Source organism: Macaca nemestrina, chromosome 1 (genome assembly GCF_043159975.1).
Source record: "Macaca nemestrina isolate mMacNem1 chromosome 1, mMacNem.hap1, whole genome shotgun sequence".
NCBI lineage: Eukaryota > Metazoa > Chordata > Mammalia > Primates > Cercopithecidae > Macaca > Macaca nemestrina.
Window position 1 is genome coordinate 108,464,723 of NC_092125.1, and position 26,524 is coordinate 108,491,246.

Below are 26,524 nucleotides of genomic sequence, written 5' to 3' on the forward strand. Positions count from 1 at the left end.
AGCATGGATAGAGTTCAGTCTTAGATCCTGAATTATTAGGGGCCTTGATTCAGAACCACTGTAGAAAAACAAACGTAATGAATTTATTTCTTAGGTCTCTTTATAGAAGGAACAGTCATCTATTTGCTCATCCACTTTAGTTAATACCCTGATAGGTTTTATGTAGGATAGAAGATAATATTATGAAGTACTTTATCATGAAGACATTGCTTTCAATGAAATATAAGATGAGCTGTAGTGTTTTTACACTGTACATTTTATAGATGTAGGCTGGACATAAGCTCAAAGAAATTAAGTAGGATAAAAGATAATATGGGCCGGGCGCAGTGGCTCACGCCTGTAATCCCAACACTTTGGGAGGCCGAGGCAGGCGGATAACGAGGACAGGAGATCGAGACCATCCTGACTAACACGGTGAAACCCCGTCTCTACTAAAAATGTAAAAAATTAGCCGGGCATGGCGGCAGGCACCTGTAGTCCCAGCTACTTGGGAGGCTGAGGCAGGAGAATGGCATGAACCCGGGAGGCGGAGCTTGCAGTGAGCTGAGATTGCGCCACTGCTTTCTAGCCTGGGCGACTGAGCAAGACTCCATCTCAAAAAAAAAAAAAAAGAAAAAAAGAAATATGTCCAGGCACGGTGGCTAACACCTGTAATCCCAACACTTCGGTAGGCTGAGGTGGGCGGATCACCTGAGGTCAGGAATTCAGCCCAGCCAACATGGCGAAACCCCATCTCTACTAAAAATATAAAAATTAGCTGGGCATGGTGGTGGGCGCTTCTGTAATCCCAGCTCCTCGGGAAGCAGAGGCAGGAGAATCGCTTGAACCCAGGAGGCAGAGGTTGCAGAGAGCTGAGATCATGCCATTGCACTCCAGTCTGGGCAACGAGCAAAACTCCATCTCCCAAAAAAAAAAAAAAAAAAAAAAAAAAAGATTAATATTATTAAGTACTTTATCATTAAGACAGTACTTTCAAAAAAAAAAAGAAAAAAAAAAAAGACAGTGCTTTCAATGAAATATAAGTTGAGCTGGAATGTTTTCTACACTGTACATTTTATAGATAGATGTAGGCTGAACATAAGCTCAAAGAAATTAAGTCACTTGCTTATGAGCACACACCTCTAAATACACCTCTACTAAGGAGACATTGTGAGGATTTAAGCCCAGTGTTGAGAATACTTCTGATGTCCTTTACGAGATTTCCAGTTTTGTTGTAAAGACAAAAATTATGTAAATATAGGAAAATGTGAGAACAAGTTAGTATATTATAAACATAGACATTTTTAAGATATCATTGATAGGCAAAATAGTTCAGAGAAGGGAGAAAATCCTTGTGGTTAGGTTCCAAGAAAGTTGTGCTTAAATTTAAGAAAGGTTTAGACGGATGGAAAGTAGTAAGAAAAGCTTTTAGGTGATTGAAAACAGCATGATCAAAAGCATAAAAGACATATGCATATTATCTGGAAGCATTTGCTGCAAATGAAAATCCTTAACTAAAAATGAATTAAACAACAAAGACTGGGTGTGGTGGCCCACACCTGTAATCCCAGCACTTTGGGAGGATTAGGTGGGTGGATCAGTTGAGGCCAGGGGAGACCAGCATGGCCAACATGGCAAAAGCCCATCTCTACTAAAAATACAAAAATTCGCTGGGTGTGGTGGTGCACGCCGATAATCCCAACTACTCAGGAGGCTGAGGCACGAGAATCACTTGATCCCAGGAGATGGAGGTTGCAGTGAGCTGAGATTACACCACTGCACTCCATCCTGGATGAAAGAGCGAGTCTCTATCTCAAAACAAAAGAAAATAATTAGAATATATTTTGTATCATTTAACTGAGAGATACAGAAACGGTTGCTTCAGCCTAGAACTTGACTGCTCTGCTGTTTTTCACTAATTCTCTTGTCTCTGGCTCATAGCAGGGTGACTGTGTAAGTGTCAGGCACTACGTCCAGACAAAAAATTGTTAGACAAAGAAGAGACCTTATCTTTGCATCTTTCTTTCTTGAATCTGTTTTCTTATGAATGAGAATTGCTTTCCTTCTATATCTCTTTGACTATTTATTGGCAAGGGAAATGGAATTGACATTAATGGCTTACACTAACACTAGGCAGTAGAAATATGCAAGCTTCATGGGTAATTTTAATTTTTTTCACTTTAAATACAGTAGTGCTCCCTTATCCTCAATTTTAGTTAGTCTCAGTCAATCACAGTCCAGAACTAGGTGAGTGCAGTACAGTAAGATTATTGAGAGACTACGTTCACATAACTTTTATTACAGTGTATTGTTATAATTGTCCTTTTATATATAATATATTTTTTATTGTTAATCTCTTTGCCTAATTTATAAATTAAACTTTATCATAGGTGTGTATATATATATGTATATATGAAAAAACGTGGTATGTATAGGGTTCACTACTATCTGAGGTTTCGTGTATGCACTGGAGGTCTTGGAACATATATTTCCCATTGGCAAAGGGGGTCTACTGTAAAGTTTAAAAAAATAGGCAAAATTAATTTTAACAGCATATTTTATTCAGTATATTAAAAATATTTCAACATGAACTCAAAATTTAAAATTAATGAGATATTTGTCATTCTTTTTTCAAATACAAATCTAAATTGGATTCGAGCTTACCACGTTAAGTGTTCACTAGATACATGTTGCTGGTGCCACCATATTAGACAGTGGAACTTTGGACTAATCATTTGGGAGTAGAATGTATATTAGAATCAACCGGGCCAGGTGCAGTGGTTCAGGCCTGTAATCTCAGCGCTTTGAGAGGCCGAGGCAGGCAGATTGAGCTTAGGAGTTCAAAACTAGCCTGGGCAGCATGGAGAAACCCCGGTTCTACAAAAAAAAAAAAAAAATACAAAACTTAGCTGGGTGTGGTGGCGCATGCCTGTGGTCCTAGCTACTCAGGAGGTAGAGGTGGGAGGATTGCTTGAACCCAGTAGGTCAAGGCTAGAGTGAGCCATGATCATGCCACTGCACTCCACCTTGGATAACAGAGCAAGACTGTCTCAAAAAAAAAAAGAATCAGTGGTGATACTGCAGTGTAGTGCCAGGGTAGCCAGCTTGGTCTAGAATAGGACTCAAGATTCTTCACTGTCAGTTGTGTGAAGCCAGAGTAACTCATCCATACCTCTCAGCGAAAACACCAGTTTTTTGAGACAATAGGGTTTTGCTCTGCCACCCAGGCTGGGGTGCAGTGATGCAATCATAGCTCACTGCAGCCTCAAACCCCTGGACTCAAGCAATCCTCCCACCTCAGCCTCCTTAGTAGCTGGGACTGTAGGTGTGTGCCCCCACACCCAGCTAATTTATTCCTTTTCTTGGAGGTAGAGACAGGGTCTTGCTGTGTTACCCAGGCTGGGTACCTAACTCATTTTTACGCATATTATGGTGGGTGGGTTTTGTTACTCCGAAATTCCACAAATAATAAAATTCCACAGAGGGAAGATAAGCTTTTCCTTCTGGAAAAGAAACAATGTAGACCCTCATTGATCTTTTTTCTGTTGGTTTCCGTGACTAAATTTTTGAGTCTCTTATGACAAAATTTTATACTTAGCAAAATCACCTTTCCTTAGTGATTTCAATTTTATTATTGCAGTCTTTTGTCACTTCCTTTTTTGCACCCTTGACAGATCTGGCATGAAAGTAGTTTTTTTGTTTGTTTGTTTGTTTGTTTTTTGAGACAGGGTCTCACTCTGTTAGCCAAGCTGGAGTGCAGTGGCACAGTCTTGGCTCACTGCAACCTCCACTTCCCAGGCTAAGATGATCCTCCCAACTCAGCCTCCTCAATAGCTGGTACTACAGGCACATGCCACCATGCCCAGCTAATTTTGGGGTTTTTTTGGGGGGGCGGTGAGGGGGGTTGTAGAGATGGAGTTTTGCCATGCTGCCCAGGCTGGTCTCAATTTATTGAGCTCAAGCTCGGCCTCTCAAAGCTGTCATTACTGGCGTGAGCCACCGAGCCCAGCCTTTTTGTTTTTTTGTTTGTTTGTCTTTTGTTTTTTGAGACAGTTGCTCTGTCACCTAGGCTGGAGTGCAGTGGTGCGATCTTGGCTCACTGTAACCTGCACCTTCCAGATTCAAGCAATTATTGTGCCTCACTCTCCCAAGTTTCTGGGATTACATGCATGTGACACCATGCCCAGTTAATTTTTTTTTTGTTTATTTTTAGTAGAAATGGGGTTTTGCCATGTTGTTCAGGCTGGTCTCAAACTCCTAGACTTAAATAATATACCTGCGTCAGCCTCCCAAAGTGCTGGGATTTTGTATTTTTAGTAGAGACGGGGTTTTACCATGTTGGCCAGGCTGGTCTCAAACTCCTGACCTCGTGATCCACCCGCCTCAGCCTCCCAAAGTGCTGGGATTACAGGCATGAGCCACCGTGCCCAGCCCAAAAGTAGCTTTAAAAAAAGAAAAAATTTGATGCATAATTAGGTGTACATGGTTTAGGGATGCATGTGATAATCTAATACATTCATATAATCTGTAAAAATTAAATCTATGTACTTGGAATATTTATCATTCTAAATATGTGTTTCTTTATGCTGGAAACATTCAAATTATTCTCTTCTAGCTATTTTGAAATGTACAACAGGTTATCGTAAACTATAGTCACCCTACTGATCTGTCTAGCCCTAAGTCTTATTTCTTCTTTCAGACCATGTATTTGTACCCATTGGTCAGCTTCTCTTCAACTCCCTGCTCCCCTGCTCTTCCCAGCCTCTGGAACCACCATTCTACTCTCTCTTCATGAGATCTCCTTTCTTTTATCTCCCACATATGAGTGGGAACATGTGATATTTGTCTTTTTATGCTTGGCTTACTTCACTTAACGTTAATGATCTCCAGTTCTAACCATGTTCCTGCATGACAGAATTTCTTTCTTTCTTACGTCTATAATATTCCACTGAGTATATATACCACACCCTTTTTTTTTTTTTTTTTTGAGAAGGAGTCTTGCTGTGTTGCCCAGGCTGAAGGTTGGTGGCGCAATCTCAGCTCACCACAACCTCCGCCTCCCGGGTTAAAGAGATTCTTCTGCCTCAGCCTCCCGAGTAGCTGGGATTACAGGCACGCGCCACCACGCCCGGTTAATTTTTTTGTATTTTTTAGTAGAGACGGGGTTTCACCATGTTGGTCAGGCTGGTCTCAAACTCCTGACCTCATGAGCCACTGTGCCGAGCCACCACATCTTCTTTATTCATTAATCTGTTGATGGTCACTTACATTGATTCCATGTTTTGCCTATTGTGTACTGTGCAGCAATAAACATGGGAGTGCAGATACCTTATCAAAAAGGAGCTTATTTTTACATGCTAATATTTTGGGGGATTTTTTTCCTTTTATTTTCTGAATTGTTTATTAATTGTAGACATCATGATATTTTTCCCCTAAATATTTTAATGTATAGCTCTAAAAAATAAGACTTTTTTTTTTTTTTTTTTTTAATGGCCATAGTACCTTTGTTAAGATCTAATAGGCCAGGTGCAGTGGCTCACGCCTGTAATCCCAGCACATTGGGAGACTGAGGTGGGCGGATCACCTAAGGTCAGGAGTTCAAGACCAGCCTGGCCAATGTGGTGAAACCCTGTCTCTACTAAAAATACAAAAAATTAGTCGGTCATGGTTGTGCGGACTTGTAATCCCAGCTACTTGGGAGGCTGAGGCAGGAGAATCACTTGAACCTGGGAGGCGGAGGTTGCAGTGAGCTGAGATAGCACCATTGCAGTCCAGCTTGGGCAGCAAGAATGAAACAGTGTCTCAAAAAAAAAAAAAAAAGAGGGACGGGCGCAGTGCCACACGCCTGTAAATCCCAGCACTTTGGGAGGCCGAGGTGGGTGGATCACGAGGTCAGGAGTTTGAGACCATCCCAGACAACATGGTGAAACCCCGTCTCTACTAAAATACAAAAAGTTAGCCAGGTGTGGTGGTACACGCCTATAATCCCAGCTACTTGGGAGGCTTAGGCAGGAGAATTACTTGAACCTGAGAGACGGAGGTTGCAGTGAGCTGAGATCCCACCATTGTACTCCACCCTGGTGAGAGAGCAAGACTCCATCTCGGGAGGGGGGCGGGGGGACTAACAATTAATTAGAAATCCTTAATATCATTCAATACCTAGTTTATTTTAAAATTTTCTGAGTTGTCCCCAGAATATCAGTGGATCATTATATTTAATTGTGGTAACAGTATCATCTTAACAACATTACAGGCCAAGGCATGGTGACTCATGCCACTAATCCTAGCACTTTGGGAGGCCAAGGCATGAGGATTGCTTGAGCCCAGGAGTTTGAGAACAGCCTGGGGAACATAGTGAGACCCTATCTCTATCTCTGTTTGTTTGTTTGTTTGTTTTTAATTAGCCAGGTGCGGTGGCATGTGCCTGTAGCCCCAGCTGCTCAGGAGGCTGAGGTGGGATTTGAGCCCAGCAAGTCAAGCCTGCAGTGAGATATGATCACACCACTGGTTTCTAGTGTGGTTGATAGAGTGAGACCCTATCTCAAAAAAAAAAAAAAAATAGCGTTACATTTTTATTCACACTTGTTTCAGAGCAGTGCAGTGACTTGAAGGAGCTTGTATGGCCCTAGGGTTCTTTTCATAAGTTTGTCTAATGCTGATTCATAGTCTTTTTTTTTTTTGAGACTGAGTCTCACTCTGTCACCCAGGCTGGAATGCAGTGACACAATCACAGCTCACTGCAACTTCTACCTCCCGGGTTCGGGCAGTTCTCCTGCCTCATCCTTCCAAGTAGCTGGGACTACAGGCGTACGCCATCCCACCCAGATAATTTTTGTATTTTTAGTAGAGACTTGAGTTTCACCACGTTGGCCAGGCTGGTCTTGAACTCCTAGCCTCAAGTGATCCACCCACTTTGGCCTCCCAGAGTGCTGGGATTACAGGTGTGAGCCTCCCACACTCTGTCTGATTCATAGTCTTTTTTTTCTTTTTTTTTTTGCGATGGAATTTCGCTCTTGTCACCCAGGCTGGAGTGCAGTGGCGTGATCTCAGCTCACTGCAACCTCCACCTCCCAGATTCAAGCAATTCTGCTGCCTCAGCCTCCTGAGTAGCCGGGATTACAGGCGTGCACCACCACACCCAGCTAATTTTTGTATTTTTAGTAGAAATAGGGTTTCACCATGTTGTCCAGGCTGGTCTTGAACTCCTGACTTCAGATGATCCACCCGCCTCTGCCTCCCAAAGCGCTCAGATTACAGGTGTGAGCCATTGCACCTGGCCCTGATTAATAGTCTTTTAATATTTATGTCTAATACAGAAATATTAACCTGCTTGGTGGTGAGGTGTCCTGTGAACCCCTTGAAATTACGTGGAAACCTTTCCTGTGTGTGTGCATTTTTCAGGAGAGAGGCTGCATACCTTTTGTTACTCTCAGATTTGGGACTAAAAAATGGTTAAGACTATTAGTTTTTATTCCTGTTTTCCATAGTGGCTATCTTAAGGTACATTTCTTCAAATGTTCCTTTTTTTTTCTTTTTAATTTTTTTTTTTTTTTTGAGACAGAGTCTCGATCTTTCGCCCAGCCTGGAGTTCAGTGGCGTGATCTCAGCTCACTGCAAACTCCGCCTCCTGGGTTCACACTATTCTCCTGCCTTCAGCCTCCTGAGTAGCTGGGACTACAGGCGCCCGCCACCACTCCCGGCTAATTTTTTTGCATTTTTAGTAGAGATGGGGTTTCACCATGTTAGCCAGGATAGAATGGTCTTGATCTCCCGACCTCATGATCCACCCACCTCGGCCTCCCAAAGTGCTGGGATTACAGGTATGAGCCACCACGCCCATTTCTTCAAATGTTCTAACATTTTTCCTCCTGGCATCGTTACCTCCACCTCCTGAGCATCTCATTAAAGGTAACAGATGTAGGTTATTCTAATCTTTCAAAAAATCTTGCATTAGCGGAAAGGAGAAATAATAGACTGAGGAAGAAGTAGGATTGAGGGAAGGATGCTTTAGGGAGCTTAACCATGTTTGGGAGTTGGAAACTGTCGGGGGTGGGGAAGATTCAAGACAGGGAAAACAAATTGACAGAATCTTGGAATACATGGCATGATGAGGTTGGATGAGCCTTAGGAAGATATAAGAGATCTATCCTTCCATAGTTTGCAAAACAAGCAGCAAAAGTTATAGTTATTCATGCCTAAATCCTCAAAGTAGGAGACTGTGTTAAGTGTTAAGGAGGGAATGAGGGTGATGGTGCTCAGAGGGACAGTGTTAGGATAGCCACTATGGAGAATCAATTCATTCTCTCTCTTGAATCTTTTTCTGTATTAGCGCCTTCTCCTGTAGAACTGATGTGTCAAAGGTTACCAGAGATCTCCTAAATCCACTTATATTTGAGTTCCTACCTCATTAGTTTTCTTGAGATAACACATGTAAATCTTTTTTTTTTTTTTCTTTTTTTTGAGGGAGTTTTGCTCTTGTTGCCCAGGCTGGAGTGCAGTGGTGCCATCTTGGCTCACTGCAGCCTCTGCCTCCCGGGGTTCAAGCGATTCTCTTGCCTCAGCCTCCCAAGTAGCTGGGACTATAGGCATGCATTACCATTCCCGGCTAATTTTGTATTTTTAGTAGAGACGGAGTTTCTCCATGTTGGTCAGGCTGGTCTTGAACTCCCAACTTCAGGTGATCTGCCTGTCTCGGTCCCCCAAAGTGTTGGGATTACAGGCGTGAGCCACTGTGCCCAGCCAACACATGTAAATCTTAACATGATGCTTGTACATTAGAAATTGCTTAATAAGTGTTTTTATTATTGATGTTGCGTGACAGCTGTGAAAATAGAGCTGATAAATAGGTTATAGGAGAAAGATTGAATGAGATTGCCCAGGGAAAACAGAGTAAGAAAGGCCTGGACAAAAGATTGCTTAAAGGTGTTCTGGAAGAGAAAAAAAAACTGAAAGAGGTAAACAAATCAGGGGGTGGGTGGAAAAGAGATAATATTGTCATGTTGCTAGTTAACTGTTTCCCAAACATGTGGTTAACTTTCATACCTACTTGCCTTTCCTCCTGCTTTTCTCTTGGTCCTCTCTCTGGGTGGCTGAGCCCCATTCTTCTTTGACAATTCAGCTTTTTATGTTATTATAGCTTTTTCTCATTCCTTTATGCAGAATTTCTTATTTATCCATGTCCTCATAGCACCTAATGTACCTCTATACAGTGTTTCTAAGTGGAGTTGCAGACCCCTTTGAGAAAAAATATGAAATGTGTGAATCCTCTTCCTAAAAAAATCTACATTTTAGTCTTTTGCAAATAATTTCAGAGAATACCTGGGTTCCTAGAGGCCTGTTCCATAGACCCCAGATTAAGAACCCCTGGCTTTTGTTTGTTTGTTTTACTTTTAAAAAGTACCTGGCTAGGCACAGTGGCTCATACCTGTAATTCTGGCACTTTGGGAGGCTGAGATGGGAGGATTGCTTGAGCTTGGGAGGTCAGGGTTGCAGTGAGCCATGATTGAGCCACTACAGTCTAGCCTGGGAGACAGAACGAGACTCTGTCTCAAAACAAAAACAAAAATCCAGGGTGCTAGGTAGTTAAAAAAAAAAAAAAAAAAAAAAAAAGATTTCAACTCTTTTCATATTTCTTTGGCTGGGGTGTAGGGAGCTGGCAGGGGGAGGTTAGACATTGTCCAGTAAATGCCCAAGGCTTTAAGCTTCCAGTTTTCTTATTTGCAAAAATTTGAAACTAATTCCAATTAAAGTGAGAAAAATGTAAATAATATCTTTTTGCTATACTGTATAATTCAAAATATGTAGCAGTTAAAAATCTTACCAAAATTGACTGGTATACTGGCTCACACCTGTAATTCTAGCACTTTGGGAAGCTGAAGTGGATTGACAGAAGGATTGCTTGAGGCCAGGAGTTTCAGACCAGCCTGGGCAACATGGCAAGACCCTGTACCTAAAAAAAAAAAAAATGTTTTAATTAGTCGGGCATGGTGGTGCACCAGTGTAGTCCTAGCTACTTGGGAGGCTGATACAGGAGGCTCACTTGAGCTCAAAGGATAGTCCTAGCTACTCAGGAGGCTGCGGTGAGCTGTGATCATGCTCCAGCCTGGGCAACAGAGTGAGGTTCTGTCTCTTAAAAAAAAAAAAAAAAAAAAAAATGGGGAGTGCCAAGCACAGTGGCTCACACTTGTAATCCCAGGACTTTGGGAGGCTGAGACAGGTTGATCACCTGAGATCAGGAGTTCGAGACCAGCCTGGCCAACATGAAATTACTCTGATAAGTTGACAAAATTGTTAATTTGTGTCATAAAATTTTGTCAAAATTTTTTCTCATAAGCTTGACAAAATGGACAATTTCAAAGAGAGTAGGAAGTATTGGAGGCCAGCGGATTAGCAGTGGGAAATCATATGAGCCACTACCAAGTTTTTGCCTATAAGAATAGAGAAGTGACAGCTCCTACATGCAGTTTGAAATAATGGTGACAGAATACAGGGTTTGAAGTCCGAGATAGTGCCTAAATTTTGAGCTCAGGAAGAAATGGGGAAAAGAAAAAGGGAAACACTGGTAAGCCAGAAGGATGCTGAATTAGGTTAGAGTTGATGATAGAATAACCAATTTAAAATGTCTTCTAGATAAAATCTAGAACGAAGCTTTGGTAAGAAGTCTGAGCTACATACATAAGATTATCAGCAACACAAATGTTAAGGTGGAGCCATTTAAAGAAAGAACAGAAGGGACCTGTGATTTACTGATTGTTGAAAATGAAAATAAAGGAGTCAGAAAATAAAGATTGTGAGTCAGCAGGACTTTTGTCTTATTTTCAAGTGGATTTATTGATTACTTTTCTTCTTACAGCCAAGTGCAAGATCTGTGAGTGGGCGTTTGAAAGTGAGCCACTATTTCTCCAGCATATGAAGGATACTCATAAGCCTGGAGAGATGCCTTATGTTTGCCAGGTATTGCCTTTTTCTCCAGGGAGTTTTAGCAGTTTTGCTCTCAGGCAGAACACAAAGAATCTGCTAATGAATATTGCTGAATACCTACTGCATACACTCAGTTTAGGAACTCTGAGTAGGTACAGAAGAAATAGTAAACACAGTTTATCTTCAGGGTTTCCACGCAGGAGGAAAACATAAAAGAACATGTCCACAAGTAGACTAGCCAGGGAACATGTGCATATTCTAAGGGATTGTCTGTCTCCTGAACGTGCCCTTTGGAAATTAACAGAAAAGGCTTTATTTTTCTTAGTTACAGAACATGGATTGTTCTTAGACTTTCCTGTCCCTTCCTGTTTTTAAAGTAATAGCTAAATCTATCACAGACATAGCCCAGCATTACAAAGTCAGAAAAATAATTCGATTTCTATGCATTTGGGAAAACTTTTTTTTTTTATTTAAAAGTTTTTATTGCTACCTTTTTTTTTTTTTTTTAAGGCCTCTCAGTTGTTCACTTCATTCTTAGCCTTATTTTCCCTCTTATGTGACTCAGGTGTGTCAATATCGCTCCTCACTCTACTCTGAGGTAGATGTCCATTTTCGGATGATCCATGAGGATACCCGGCATCTGCTCTGCCCTTATTGCCTGAAGGTCTTCAAAAATGGCAATGCATTCCAACAGCATTACATGAGGCACCAGGTACTAGGCACCAAGCAATTCCCATATTCTCTTTATTTTTTTTTTTTAAACATGGATACTGGGGCCAGGGCTGAGCTAGGCAAATAATTTGGGCAGAGATTATAATATGCATATGTTTGCAGAAATTGATTGAATTCATTTATGTGCCATGTACCAGTCTAGATGCTAGAGATTTAGTGGTAAACAAGGCAAACAATACAATAAAGCATGAAGAGTACTGCGTTGGGGAAAGTATAGGATATAGAAAATCACATAGCTATTCTGGGTGCCTAGTAAGGCTTCCAGAAAGAAGTGTTGTTCAATACCTGAGGGATGAATAAGATTGAGCCAGATGAAATAAGATGAAGAACAGTGTGTCCAAGGCACAAAGCAAGATTATGGAGGTTCAAGAAATTGAGAGAGATTCAGTGTAGGATGTAAGAGACAGAGGAGTTGGAAGTTAGGCAGGGACAGATCATGGAGGGTCTTTTAAGCCATGAAAAGAAGTCATTGCGAAGCCATTAAAGGGGTTTTAAGCCCTGGAGTGATGTGTTCAGATTTAGTTAAGATTTTATACTGCTTGCACTGCAGAGAATGGATTAAAGGAGATTGAGACTACAGTTAGGGAAACTAGGTAGAAGGCTTTTTTCAGTAGTTCAGGTGAGAGATGATACTGGCTATTGGCTTTTGAAATGAAGAAAAAGAGGGTAGAGTTGAGAGATATTCAGAAGATTTGTGATATTCGTGATGTAGAGATGGATTAGGTGAAGGTAGCAATGCAGTAGTTAAGAATAGTGCCTAAGATTCTGTCTTGGGCAACTGGGTGAATGAGGGAACTATTTGCTGAGATAGAAACAATAAAGAAAGTATATTTGTGAGGGGGGAGATCATGAGTTTGGATATTGTAAGTTAGCAGTATCTGTGGATGTCAAGTGTAGCTGTTGGATAATAGATCTGAAGCCTGGGAGAGAACTCTGGGTTGCAGAAAAGATATTTAGGAATCAGCGTTAAATAAATCCTGTAGATTTTAAACTTAAATGCCATGGGCCCCCCAACCCTGTTGAGAATAAGAGAAGGCTTAGGATATTTGAAGTCTCTTATCTGTAGAGCAACCACCATAGTACTAGGAAGAAAGCCAGAAGAGTCTTGACATTAAGGAAACTGGGGAGAAGAAAGTATTTTAAAGAAAAGGGTGTGATCAAAATGTCGTATGTTACAGGAAGGTGTCAAGCAACGTAAGGACTTAGAAACAGGCCTTTAATTTAGCAACATTGATGAGAGCCATTTTGTTGGTTGGTAGGGTGGAAGTTAGATTTCAGCAGAACAAATGAATGAGAGGTAAGGAAATGAAGATGATGTATTTAAAGATGTTTATTTATAAAAAGGGAGGACCCCCAGGGTAGGTAAATCCAGAGGAAGAAGTGGCAAAGAAGAATTTCTTGTTGCTTTTGTCTTTATAAGATGAAAAGCTATGACTTCGTTTTAAAATACTACAAGAAGAGAGCCACTAGAGGAGAGTGAAAGGTATATAAGAGAGGATTCAAAATGGAGAATGTGTGCTTAATAGTCACATACATATGCACACAAACACATGCACCCTATTACGCTCGTAGTCTCCTTTGCACAGTAGTGACTGCTGATCATCTACCACAACTGTATTTCCAAATAGGGGGGTGGAAATTGTCTCTCAGCCTAAACTTGTTACCCTGCTAAAGAAAATCATAGACATGGGTTCTATTTTTGAAGGACTTCAATACTAAGCAGACTGAATCCTCAAAATGGTCTCACCAGGAGACGTATCTGTATATACTGATGTGTTAAGTGGGAAAACAGCAAGATAAGTGCTATCATTTGTATTAAAAGGAGAAAAAGAAGAGGGCTGAGGTGGGAGGATCACTTGAGCCCAGGAGGTGGAGTCCAGCCTGGGCAACATGGTGAGACAACATTTCTACAAAAAGGAAAGGGAAAAAAGTGGGGGCCAGGCACAGTGGTGCACGCCTATAATCCCAACACTTTGGGAGGCCAAGGCGGGTAGATCACTTGAGCCCAAGAGTTGAAGACCAGCCTGGGCAACATGGTGACACCCAGTCTCTACAAAAAATACAAAAAGTAGCCGGGCATGGTGGCGCGTGCCTGTAGTCCCAGCTACTTGGGACGTGCAGTGAGCTGTGAACATGCCACTGCATTCCAGCCTGGGCAACAGAGACCCTGTCTCAAAAAAAGGGGAGTGGGGCAGGTGATGATTGGATATGAATGTGTTTGTGATACAGTTACATGTGTAGACTGTCCACGAAAGCATACTCAGGAAACTGGTAATAAGTCGTTTGTATGGAAGGGAACTGAGTGTTGGAGTTGAAAGCAAAGTTAGAAGAGTACAGAAAAAAAAGTATGGCTTTTCTTTACTATGTACATTGTCCTTTTTAAAAAAAAATGTCCAGGAGAATGTCCAGTTGTCAGCAATGTAAAGATACAATACAAATAAAGGTTACATCACTCATTCAAATTGTTAAACAAGTCAGGAACGGATGATTTGAGAACTTAGTCATCCTGGACTAGAATCTACCATCTTTCTTTGAGATCATGGGAAGTGATGATTCTCAATGGTAGGTTTTGTGGTCATGTCGCATATTTCTTTCTTACTCTCTTAAATTATCAACAGAAAGGTGGGAAGAATGATATGGTTGACATTGATCTGCTTTCTCCTCAAAGAAGAAAATTTATTAGGAACCTTTAAGGGATTTTGTCTCTTTTTTTCCCTCCCCCACTTCAGAAGAGAAATGTTTATCACTGCAACAAATGCCGGCTACAGTTTCTCTTTGCCAAGGACAAAATTGAACACAAGCTTCAACACCATAAAACCTTCCGTAAACCCAAGCAGCTGGAGGGCTTGAAACCAGGCACCAAGGTAAAGAGTTTGCCAGTGTCTTATAGGCTCAGGGAGGGAGGAATAGAGATTTTCAGTATTCTGAAATTCAGCGTGGGTTATGTCTCATTGTTACTTCCCTTGTTTCTCAGGTGACAATCCGGGCTTCCCGAGGGCAGCCACGAACTGTTCCTGTATCCTCTAATGATACACCTCCCAGCGCCTTGCAGGAGGCAGCACCGCTGACCTCCTCCATGGACCCTCTGCCTGTCTTCCTTTATCCCCCTGTCCAGCGCAGCATCCAGAAGAGAGCTGTTAGGAAAATGTCAGCACCTTCTTCTAAGTGCTGGGCGGGTGGGGACTGGGTGGGCAGGATTATTCCTGATACACAGTGCGATCTGGTAGCTTTTTAGCAGGGTTTGTTGTCTGAAAATCCTACATTTTGGGGACCCCTGAGGCAGTAATGAGAATTCTTTCTTTTTTCCCACAGGAGTGTCATGGGCCGGCAGACATGCCTGGAGTGCAGCTTCGAGATCCCAGACTTCCCTAATCATTTCCCTACTTACGTACACTGCTCTCTGTGTCGCTATAGCACCTGCTGCTCTCGAGCTTATGCCAACCACATGATCAAGTAAGTTGTTTTTTAACCAGTATTTTAGCTTGAGAGTTCAGATTCTTTCTTTTTTTTTTGGAGACAGGGTCTTGCTCTGTCCTCCAGGCTGGAGTACAATGGCACAATCTTGGCTCACTGCAACCTCTGCCTCCTGGGTTCAAGTGATTCTCCTGTCTCAGCCTCCCAAGTAGCTGGGATTACAGGTGTGCACCACCACACCTGGCTAATTTTTTTGTATTTTTAGTGGAGATGGGGCTTCACCATGTTAGCCAGGCTGGTCTCAAACTCCTGAGCTCAGGTGATTCACCCGCCTCGGCCTCGTAAAGTGCTGGGATTATGGGCGTGAGCCACTGCACCTGGTCCCAGCCAGATTCTTGAGCAATCATTTCATTTTCTCCCCTGCTCCTAATATGTTTCCTCCTTCAACTCTTAGAGCTATTTGTTCTTCTCTCCTAGCAGAGTGAGAGGCTTTGTTTTTTCAGTTTTGATGGTCTGTGCTACTAGGGCCAAGTAGCAGTAGTATTAGGAGGGAGGTGGTTAGAAATGCTGGCTCTCAGCCCCACCCTAGGCCTCCTGAATCAGAATGTGAATTTTAATAGATCCTCAGGGGACTCGTATGCATATTAAAGTTTAAGAAGCATGGTGACAGGAAAACTGGCTTAGGTTGAGATTAGGATGCACTGAAGAAGCGTCTCTTTTGTTGGGGGATTGTCACTGGCTGGTGATCTGTAGCTTAGCCAGCAGAACTCCATAACTCATACCACTTCTTTGTCTTTCTCAGCAATCATGTTCCACGGAAGAGCCCCAAGTATTTGGCTTTGTTTAAAAATTCTGTGAGGTAAGAAAAAACTTACTGGCAGCATCTTAATTTTTCAGGTTTTTACATTAATTTTCAGGTTTTTCATTATTTGGAGAGGTGGTTATGTGAATTAATTTCGGAGAAAGTGGGAGGGCATTCCTTTTCTTTCTTAAGCCTCAAAGCTTAATGGTCTCAAGTGTCACTGCTGTATTTCTCTTAGATATTCTCGATTCTCTTTTTTAGTGGAATCAAGCTGGCCTGCACTTCATGTACCTTTGTTACCTCTGTGGGAGATGCTATGGCCAAGCATTTGGTATTCAACCCCTCTCACAGATCCAGCAGCATCCTGCCACGGGGTAAGTAGGAGAGATGGGGATTAGTTGAGCAAGGGGAGGAAAAAAGATCCAGGTTCGTACTGTATGCATCAGGAGCATGCCCACCTGGCCTCACTCATTCACCGTTGAGATGTACTGTACCAAATTAGAAACCTTCCGACCTAAAGTTTATAGAAAACTGGGAAAGCTGGTCACTGTGAACAGCGTATTTTTATGTAGTAAGTTGAAATCCCAGGGCACTGTCTTTGGAGGGCTTATTTCTTCACTGAGCTAACTTTTTTTATTGTTTCATTTTCCATAGGACTCACTTGGATAGCTCACTCAAGGTAACAACTCACTCACCTCACAATTTAATTTTTGATTTGCAGTGTGTTTATTCTTTATTATTATTAATTATCTTATTATTTCAATTTTCTAGTTGAACTGAGATTTTTCCTCCTCTCTTTGCTCCTCACCCCTGTAGGCATGGCCAGACTCGTGACCGAGTGCATGACCGGAACGTGAAGAATATGTACCCTCCTCCTTCCTTCCCCACTAACAAAGCTGCCACTGTGAAATCTGCGGGGGCCACCCCAGCTGAGCCTGAAGAGCTACCAACTCCCTTAGCCCCAGCACTCCCATCACCAGCCTCAACTGCAACCCCACCACCAACCCCCACTCACCCACAGCCTTTAGCCCTTCCACCATTGGCTACGGAGGGAGCTGAATGTCTGAATGTTGATGATCAGGATGAAGGGAGCCCGGTCACCCAGGAACCTGAGCCAGCATCAGGTGGTGGTGGTAGTGGGGTTGGCAAAAAGGAGCAGCTGTCTGTGAAGAAGCTTCGAGTAGTACTGTTTGCTCTATGCTGCAATACAGAACAGGCAGCTGAACACTTCCGAAATCCCCAGCGACGTATTCGGCGTTGGCTTCGACGTTTCCAGGCCTCCCAGGGGGAGAATCTAGAGGGCAAATATCTAAGCTTTGAGGCAGAAGAGAAACTGGCTGAGTGGGTGCTAACCCAGCGTGAACAACAGCTACCTGTAAATGAGGAGACCTTGTTCCAGAAGGCCACCAAAATAGGACGTTCTTTGGAAGGGGGATTTAAGATCTCCTATGAGTGGGCTGTGCGTTTCATGCTGCGGCACCACCTGACTCCCCATGCCCGGCGAGCTGTGGCCCACACCCTACCTAAGGATGTGGCAGAGAATGCAGGACTCTTCATTGAATTTGTACAACGGCAGATTCACAACCAGGACTTACCCTTGTCTATGATTGTGGCTATTGACGAGATATCCTTGTTCCTGGATACAGAGGTGCTGAGCAGTGATGACCGAAAGGAGAATGCCCTGCAGACAGTGGGCACAGGGGAACCTTGGTGTGATGTAGTCCTGGCCATTCTGGCAGATGGCACTGTCCTTCCCACCCTGGTTTTCTACAGAGGGCAGATGGATCAGCCTGCTAACATGCCAGATTCCATATTGCTAGAGGCAAAGGAGAGTGGCTACAGTGATGATGAGATAATGGAGCTGTGGTCAACTCGAGTGTGGCAGAAGCACACAGCTTGCCAGCGCAGCAAAGGTATGCTTGTGATGGACTGTCATCGCACTCACTTGTCAGAAGAGGTACTGGCTATGCTTAGTGCCTCTAGCACTTTGCCTGCAGTGGTCCCAGCAGGCTGTAGCTCCAAAATTCAGCCATTAGATGTATGCATCAAAAGAACTGTCAAGAACTTCCTGCATAAAAAGTGGAAGGAACAGGCTCGGGAAATGGCAGATACTGCATGTGATTCTGATGTCCTCCTTCAGCTGGTGCTTGTCTGGCTGGGTGAAGTGCTAGGTGTCATTGGGGACTGTCCAGAGCTAGTTCAGCGCTCCTTCCTGGTGGCTAGTGTTCTGCCTGGCCCTGATGGCAACATTAACTCACCTACAAGAAATGCTGACATGCAGGAGGAGCTAATTGCCTCCCTAGAGGAGCAACTGAAGCTGAGTGGGGAACATTCTGAGTCTTCCACTCCACGACCCAGATCATCTCCTGAAGAGACAATTGAGCCTGAAAGCCTTCACCAGCTATTTGAGGGTGAAAGTGAGACCGAGTCTTTCTATGGCTTTGAAGAAGCTGACCTAGATCTGATGGAGATTTGAGTGGGGTCATGAGGGGGTGTGGAGTGGGGGTGGGAACATGTGAGGGAGGGTAAAGGGGCTTAGGGAAAAGGGGGCATACCAGGTGGGGTATTTGGTTTATATTTTTTAATTTTACACCACCACTCCCCCCTGAAGTTGACTTACACTTCCCTGTGGATTTGTGGATTAATTAGGAAAACCAATAGTAATCACGTCTGAGCCAAGGAGCTGGCCCATTGGTCATTCACTTCTGCTAAAAACAGGTTTTTGTGACTTTTTTTTTTTTTTTTTAAATTTAAATCACTGTGTTTGGTATTTTTCTGACAAAATTAAGAAAAAGAAAAAAAAATTGTGGGCGAATGTTAAATTTTGTTTCCCCTTTTACCTCGATTGTATCATAGTACTTCTGGTTTTTTTGTTTTATTGTGTGGCCAATGTCTTTGGGCATGATGCTATCTAATCATTGTCAATGTGAGAACATTTCTGAAGATGGGAAAGACAAATTATGTAGCTCACAAACTGGTTTATTATATATATGGATAAAAAACTTTTTTCATTGTGGTCTTAACACTTTTATATAAAAATGAAAATGGAAAAAAAAGTCCCACTGAACTCTCTCTTCCTTCTCCTTTTCTTGCCTTCCCTCTCCAGAGATGTTGGTTTCTACAGCAACCCTAGATATAAAATTGTGGCTTTAAAAATGCATGAAACCACCTTTAATTATCCAGAATGAATAGATTTGTCTTTTCCTCACCACCTTCCCTCCAAAACATGACATAAACAATATTTTTTGCACTTGTGATCCTTGGCCCCTTTCCCCATTCTCACACCATCCATCACTCTGGACAAAGGATGATACAGGTGTTATTAGCAAGCAAGAGGTACTGAGGTGATCAAACAGTTTTAGGGTGGAAGCCATTCCCAGTTTGAGTCTTCATCCTGTAAGCCCCCAGGGGCAGTCCCTACTTTATTGAACTTCATCCTGTTAAATGGCGAACATGCCTGTTTAAGGGATTGCTGGTCCTATAGTCAGGAGCTAATTGTTCAAGAAGTGTTGAACTTCAAAAAGACAAGACAGACTACTTGTTGAAATCCAGCGTACTCTGTGGCTTTCCCCTATTTCTCTTAATACTTAGGGAAGAATCTGATAGGAAGAAGCGCACAGGGGTGTGCACAAAGAAAATGACATGAATCTTTATTTTTCACTGCCAGCTTCAAGGAAAAAATTTTTTCTACAATTTGCATGAGGGATTTTTTTAATTGTATGTACTCATGGTTTTAAACCAAAACGTACTGTACCGTACAGAGAAAAGGAGCAAAAAACCAAGTCTTCTGTTTATCCTGAGACTTTCAACAATGTTCCCCTCCTGTGAGCCAAGGAGGCAACCTGCACAAGCTTGTAAATGGTTCGTCTTTAAAATGTACATAAGTGGAACATTTAATAAAATGAGGGGAAATGGATTTATAAACTTGTTTTTTTTCTAGGTGACCTTGTTTAATAGGCTTTCACAGACTGGGAAATGCTCAAGATGTGATGGGCCTGGTGGTACAGGTGTGACATTTGTTACCACCCATTTCTCCCACCCCACCCCGCTTTTTTGTTTGTTTGTTTTTTCATCCCCCAGCACACTATAATATAGTGAACTGGAAAAGTCCCTTCCAGAAACAGCTTGGCCAGCTTTGTGAACCCTTGACATCTGAAAACAACTAAGGATCCATCTGGGCTTCTCTTCCCCAGCTTTTTGCCTGATGCCATTTTATTGACTATGGACTTTGAAATCAGCCTTTGCCTTTGAGAAAGTTCAAGAACTGATTGGTCACTTCTGTCTACAACAACTTAATCCTACTCTTTGGTAGTTTCTGCAGCAGCCACAGCCTTAGCAGAGCTGGGGTTCCTGTCCTCTGCACATGATTGACTTTCTTGATGGGTAATTTTTTTTAAGATCGTAATACCAACAGTGGATCAGCTGGGTTTTGGCCAGGAAGTTGTCTTTGTGGACTCTGCCTGCATGGCTTAGTAGTAGAAGGAAATTTTTTTTTGGTTTTGTTTTTTATAATTCAGTTTAATCAATAAACATGTATTTATTGACTATTTTCTGTGTTGAGACTGAATATGTGGAGGTTTCAGGTTGAAAGCTCATTGTTTTCTTTTGCCTTACAAGTTTGTTGTTACGGACAATGCAAGTGGAGGGATGGTTTGATTTTTCCTTCAGTTCTCACTGAATTTCTATACTTTGAATTTGCTGCCTATATTTTCTTTCTCAAGAAGTTTGAAGAGGATATGTGTCAGAGTCACCTACAGTGTTCATTTTAAAAATTCAGGCTGGGCATGATGGCTCATGCCAGTAATCCCAGCACTTGGGAGGCTGAGGCAGGAGGTTGCTTGAGCCCAGAAATTCAAGGCTGCAGTAAGCTATGATCATGCTGCTGCACTCCAGTCTGGGCAACAGAATGAGAATTTTGTCTCTAAAATATTCAGGTTTAGAACCATTCCAGGGATGGCTGATGTCCCAGCTGACTTGAGGGCAACCTGAGGCAGAACAGCTCTACTAGATTATCTTTCAAGTGGTATTTTAATGAAAATCACAGCCAACATTAAGAAATCTGTATCCTTTGATAATCCAGTGTAGTGGGGGAAGATTTGGGAGAAGAATTTGAACACAAAAAGCCAGTTAGCACACAAAAATTAAGTCGCTTCTACAGGAAGCTCTGCTTCTAATACAGCTCCAAATGACGCTAGTGTGTCTTTCTGTATCGTGCAGAGAATTCTGTATGTGCTGCAAGACCCTAAGGGTTCTCCAACCAAGGAGGGAGATGGCACATAGCAGTACTCAGCAGTTTTGCACTTGGTGTGACCCAGTCAGACAAAAACCACTCAGCAAGCATTTTGAAGAATTTATTTACTTTACAAAAGAAGAGTCTTATCTTTGAACCAGCCAAGTTCAAAGTTAAAAGTAGGGTATAACTTCAGTTCTGGATAATGCATCTGTATTTCATTCAAAGCCACTAAAAAAGGAAGAAAGAACAATAAAAGTGTAAAGCATAAAGGGATCAATTCCTAAAAATAGCTGTACCGTCCAACCAAAATCCTCTCCACCCATTTTCCTGGGTGAGTCTCCCAGAAAAGCTCAGCTTAGTGTAAGCCAAAGACCTCCCCAATCTGTCACCAATTTTTTTCCTATTACTAACCTGATCATGTGGGCAATATCCCAGTTGGTCTCTGCAGACAATGGTCCCTCTATTTCAACACCTTTTTCAGTTACAGTGGCGATTTGAAACTGGAAAAAAGCAGAGCATTCAATAATGCCTACCCCTTAAGTCCTTAAATGAAAGGTCAAGTGGAGGTCTTCCCCAGGGTAAAAATAGGAGTTACACAAGTGAGGCAATCTGTTCTTCAAGGCATAGAGACCCAGGGATTGCAAGGATTCAGAGCCCACCAATTAGGTTCCCAGCACATCCCTCACCCGGTTGTAAGAACGGGCATCTCGGTAGTACAGCACTCGCATGCAGCGTTCTACTAGGTTACGGGCCTCGGTCTGGCTTAGCACTGGCTGCTTCTCCAGAACTTCTCGCAGCAGAGGCTAGGGAGATTGGGGGAAACCATGGTAGATATTGGGCTGAATAACAGGCTAGTTGTCTCAAATCTATGGTATAAAAAGCATGAGAGTGAAAAGATGACATTCTACCTCATGCCTCACCAGAATGAACTCTGCTTACTAATAAGCTAAGAGCCACTTCAAGCGGAAGTTCTAGGGTGTCCTCTCTTTGCATGTCTACTGACTCCCAGACATGCCATTTTGTCACTGGAAATCAGTGTCAACACCTACAGCCCCCAGACTACAAAGAAAACCATCTGCCCAGTAATAGGGATCCCAGCCCATCCCTCGTATCAGAATTTCAGGAGAAAAGGAGACAACCACTAATCCATTTCCTGTCTTCCCTTTTCCCCACCTCTAGACTCACTACTTACCTGAGCCAAGTAGGCACCATAACCAGTGGCCAGCGAAGGGGCTTCATAGGCTACACCAAGCATGTCCACATAACCGAGGAAGCTAACAGGGCACAATGGATCAAAACTCATTTCACCTTAGGTTCATCTTAGCTGAAGAAGGGGACCATGGGGTCTGAGTTAAAGTGGGATTCACTTGGGGAGAAGAGACAGAAGAGATACTACACAGGTACTAGGTTGGGTGGTAAAGGAAATAAGTTATTTGTATTCATATGAACCTCTCTCCATCAGCATAGCCTCCGATGACCATGGTATTCCACAAAGGGTTCATCTTTGAGCGCCGGCTGTACATGGCCCTGGTCAGCCATGAATGAATAGCTCTAGGACTATAACTATGTCCATCTCCCAGAAGCTCCTCATCAATCCTTAAAAGGAATTGGTTGTGAGAAAAGGGAGAGAATTAAGTCGGGGTCTCCACCCATCCCCAAAAGAAGTTACCACACTTTCCCCATCTTACACCTAATGCCAAAAACTTTACTGCAAACACTCTTAGATCTCCGACCTCCAACAACTGTCCCAGTCCCCCGCCGCAACATCAAGTCCCCCCATTCCATCGAAGGGAATAAAAAACAGGGGACTCCCCTCTCTACTTGGGAACCACTCTCCTGTTCTATGGATGACTTACACCATCTGGCCGAGAACTTGCTTCAAATACTGGAAATCAGCATAGTCCCCAGAGGCACCCAGCATGGTACTGTTGTTGACTCGCATGATGCGAGATATGTTGCGGAAACGAGCCAAGGAGCCGTAGGATCCCAGCATGTCTGCGGCAATCACCACTCCGCCCTCGAACTTAACGCCGAGGACTGAGGTCCCGGTCACCATGGGGTTCCTAAAGAGTGAGAACGGTGGGAGCTGAGCAGGGGGATGGCCTGCGCCCTCTTTCGCGCACTGAGCTCCGCTTCTGATTTTCTACAATTCCTTCCAATTATTCTGCATTCTCCAGGACTCGGCGCCCCAAGCTCCCCTGCCGTTCGCGCCCCCGGGGGCCCCGCCTCACCTTCCTGGGCTCTCAAAACCGGCCGGCAGCACCAGGCCCCATGGTCCCTCCCCCTACGCAAGCGAAAGCGCCGAGAACTTACTGGGTCCGTGTGATTGGACCTCTGTAAAGTGCAGACGCTGGATCCATGAAGGAATCGGGAGTGGATGGAATGCGGTAAAACTGTCCTGGGGCCGGACCCCCCGCCCAAAGTCCGGACCGCGACCCCAAAAACGCTTCCATCTTAGTCACGGTAGCAGAAAAAATGAAAGCGCTTGCGCCAACGGAAGCGGAAGTGATCCTTCAGTGTCACTTCTTTCTTTTTCCTGTAGGCGAGTTCCAGCAGCCATGTTGATGAGGTCGCAGCTGACCTTGCAGTAATCCTAGGTGGCGACCGAGACAGGGAGTTGAAATTGCCCAACATCGCTTCACATCGCATCTCCGTGGAGTTTGGACCAGATCACAGCGTTCTAACACACGATTCAAGGAGGAGGGAGGCATGAAGGTGGGGTGGGGAGGTGGCCACTTAAAAGATGCTGATCACAAATTTTTTTTTTTTTTTTTTTGAGACGGAGTCTCGCTCTGTCCCCCAGGCTGGCGTGCAGTGGCGCGATCTCGGCTCACTGCAACCTCCGCCTCCCAGGTTCAAGCGATTCTCGTGCCTTAGCCTCCCGAGTAGCTGGGATTGCAGGCATGAGCCACCACGCCCGGCTAATTTTTTGTATTGTTAGTAGAGAGGGGATTTCACCATGTTGGCCAGGCTGGTCTCGAACTCCGGATCTCAGGTGATCCGCCTGCCTCGGACTCCCAAAGTGCTGGGATTACAGGAGTAAGCCGCCTCGCCTGGCCGAGAAATCACAGTTCTCATGTTCCTTTTGGATCATTATCAAAAAGCCCACATGAAAATTTCAGTGGACACAGGATCTCTTACATCTGTACTCCTCAGAGCAGCCCCACGTGGCAGGCATTATTCGACCCATTTCGTAAATAGGAAACCGAGGCTTGCGGTGTAGTGATTTATCCAGTCACACAGCCGATAACGGTAGAACTGAATCTTGAAGCCAGAATAAAAAAGGAATCAGGGCCCCCTGCGGTGGCTCATGCCTGTAATCCCAGAACTTTGGGAGGCCAAGACGGGAGAATCACTTGAACCCAGGAATTCAAGACCAGCCTTGGCAACATGGTGAGACCTTATCTCTACAAAAACCAAAAACAAACAAAAAAAATTACCCAGGCGTGGTGGTGCATGCCTGTAATTCCAGCTATTTGGGAGGGTGAGGTGGGAGAATTGCCTGAACCCAAGGGAGGTTGCAGTGAGCTGAGGTTGCCCCACTGCACTCCAGCCTGGGCAACAGAGTGAGACCCTGTCTCCAAAAAAAAAAAAAAGTATTAATGTATACTCTTGTGTATACCCTGTGGGATGTGATAGCTCGGGTGGATCAAGCAGTCTCTGTGGGACCTTGGACAAGTCTGAAAGTTTCCTTATTGTCAAGGGCCCTTGCGCACCTCTAAAGAAGCAGAAAAATTCCACTGAAAGTGTAGGGGTGAAACTAAATTCCAGGGGTTTCCTTCTCAATGTAACTCCATCGCAGGGGCTGGAAACAGTGTCTTGAAATTGGTGAACTTTGTCAAAGATAAACAAAGCCAGACAATAAAGTGGAAAGGACAGATTTCAATCAGTAGTAACTACTGCAATAAGGAAAAAGAGTTCAGCATGAACTGAACTCGACTGCAATTTGTATACAAGTAATGGGTATTTTATAGGGAAAACGAGGTTAGGGGACGGTGAGACAGAGGGTCATTAGAGTCAGGGAAGTGAACATTTACAGAATTAGTCAATGTAAATGTGCTTAGCTCAGTGATGTCTGCTAGCTGGCAGTTATGGAAGTTAGGATTCCATCCTCCCACAGAGACTAGTGAGGATACTGTCCTCAACACTGTCCTTACGTGTCTTTTGTTTGTTTTTTGAGACAAGTTCTGGCTCTGTCACCCAGGCTGGAGTGCAGTGGCGTGATCTCGGCTCACTGCAACCTATGCCTCCGCGGCTCCGGTGATCTTGCATCTGCAACCTCTCGAGTAGCTGGGGACTACAGGCACTACAACCGGCTAAATTTTGTTGTTGTTGTTGTTGTTGTTTCTTTTTTTGAGAGGGAGTCTCACTCTGTTGCCCAGGCTGGAGTGCAGTGGCACGATCTCAACTCACAGCAACTTCCACCTCCCTGGTTCAAGCGATTCTCCAGCCTCAGCCTCATCAGTAGCTGGGGTTACAGGTGTGCACAACCGTGCCCAGCTAATTTTTTGGGGTTTTTTTTTTATTTTTAATAGAGACAGGGTTTCATCACATTGGCCAGGTTGGTCTCAAACTCCTGACCTCAGGTAATCCTATCACCCCAACCTCCCAAAGTGCTGGGATTACAGGCGTGAGACACCACAACCAGCCTAATTTTTGTATTTTTTTTTTTTTTGTAGAGATTGGGGGGGATCTCACCATGTTGCCCAGGCTGGTTTCAAACTCCTGAGCTCAAGAAATCTGCCCACCTCAGGCTGGGCGCGGTAGTTCATGCCTGTAATCCCAGGACTTTGGGAGGCTTAGATGGGCGGATCACCTGAGGTCAGGAGTTCGAGACCAGCATGGCCAACGTGGTGAAACCCCGTCTCTACAAAAAATACAAAAATTAGCCGGGTGTGGTGGCACACGCCTGTAATCCCAGCTACTCGGGAGACTGAGGCAAGAGATTTGTTTGAACCCAGGAAACAGAGGTTGCAGTGAGACAAGATTGCGCCACTGCACTCCAGCCTGAGCAACAGAGCTAACGAAACACCATCTCAAAAAAAGAAAAGAAAGGAAAGAGAGAAAAAAAGGAAGAAAGGAGAAAAAAGGAGAGAGAAAGGAAAGAATGAAAGGAAGAAGGAAGGGAGGGAGGGAAGGAGGAAGGGAGGGAGGGAGGGAGGGAGGGAGGGAAAGGAAAGGAAGGAGGGAAATAAGGAAGGAAGCTGCCCTTATTTTGGCAACCTTGAGTTTTCTCAGGCAGACACTTTAAGGCGGGAGAGGGTCACCTCAGGGATGTGACCCTGAGCTTTTAGAAGCTATGTTACCGGTGGGGTAATATAGCTATATATTTTATCTATACATAAAATACTTATTTAAATGAGAGGATCCAGAGCCATCCAGCCTGAGAGTAGGATGTCAGAGAAAGCAAACTGCTAACTACTGATGATGCAATATTCAAAAGG

General features: G+C 43.6%; 2 protein-coding genes across 11 annotated transcripts in view; one reads left to right on the top strand and one right to left on the bottom strand.

The window, feature by feature from the left end:
- LOC105497852 (pogo transposable element derived with ZNF domain) overlaps positions 1 to 20,396 on the top strand; it is a 56,120-nt gene extending 35,724 nt beyond the window's left edge. For all 10 annotated transcript variants that reach the window (XM_011769333.3, XM_011769337.2, XM_011769341.2 and 7 more), the window contains 9 exons: positions 10,832 to 10,932; positions 11,465 to 11,611; positions 14,361 to 14,495; positions 14,606 to 14,778; positions 14,944 to 15,084; positions 15,848 to 15,904; positions 16,109 to 16,221; positions 16,502 to 16,526; positions 16,664 to 20,396. In XM_011769333.3, the coding sequence (XP_011767635.2) occupies positions 10,832 to 10,932; positions 11,465 to 11,611; positions 14,361 to 14,495; positions 14,606 to 14,778; positions 14,944 to 15,084; positions 15,848 to 15,904; positions 16,109 to 16,221; positions 16,502 to 16,526; positions 16,664 to 18,323 (2,552 nt within the window). In that variant the 3' untranslated portion in view covers positions 18,324 to 20,396. The remainder of the gene's footprint in view (positions 1 to 10,831; positions 10,933 to 11,464; positions 11,612 to 14,360; positions 14,496 to 14,605; positions 14,779 to 14,943; positions 15,085 to 15,847; positions 15,905 to 16,108; positions 16,222 to 16,501; positions 16,527 to 16,663) is intronic.
- A 789-nt stretch (positions 20,397 to 21,185) lies between these two features.
- LOC105497851 (proteasome 20S subunit beta 4) lies at positions 21,186 to 23,563 on the bottom strand. The gene is made up of 7 exons (XM_011769332.2): positions 23,394 to 23,563; positions 22,937 to 23,143; positions 22,530 to 22,676; positions 22,273 to 22,354; positions 21,767 to 21,883; positions 21,492 to 21,580; positions 21,186 to 21,308 (listed from the first exon to the last, which is right to left on the bottom strand). The coding sequence occupies exons 1-7, from the start codon at positions 23,531 to 23,533 to the stop codon at positions 21,296 to 21,298; spliced, it is 795 nt and encodes a 264-aa protein (XP_011767634.1). The 5' UTR covers positions 23,534 to 23,563; the 3' UTR covers positions 21,186 to 21,295.
- Positions 23,564 to 26,524: the final 2,961 nt, after the last annotated feature.

What these genes read in the sequence shown, in the direction of transcription:
- LOC105497851 (XM_011769332.2), bottom strand. Translation starts at nt 23,533, where the DNA reads ATGGAAGCGTTTTTGGGGTCGCGGTCCGGACTTTGGGCGGGGGGTCCG. An exon ending in GGTCCAATCACACGGACCCA is followed by an intron (nt 23,144 to 23,393) that starts GTAAGTTCTCGG and finishes CTCACTCTTTAG; the next exon opens with GAACCCCATGGTGACCGGGA. An exon ending in ATGCCCGTTCTTACAACCGG is followed by an intron (nt 21,581 to 21,766) that starts GTGAGGGATGTG and finishes GCTTTTTTCCAG; the next exon opens with TTTCAAATCGCCACTGTAAC.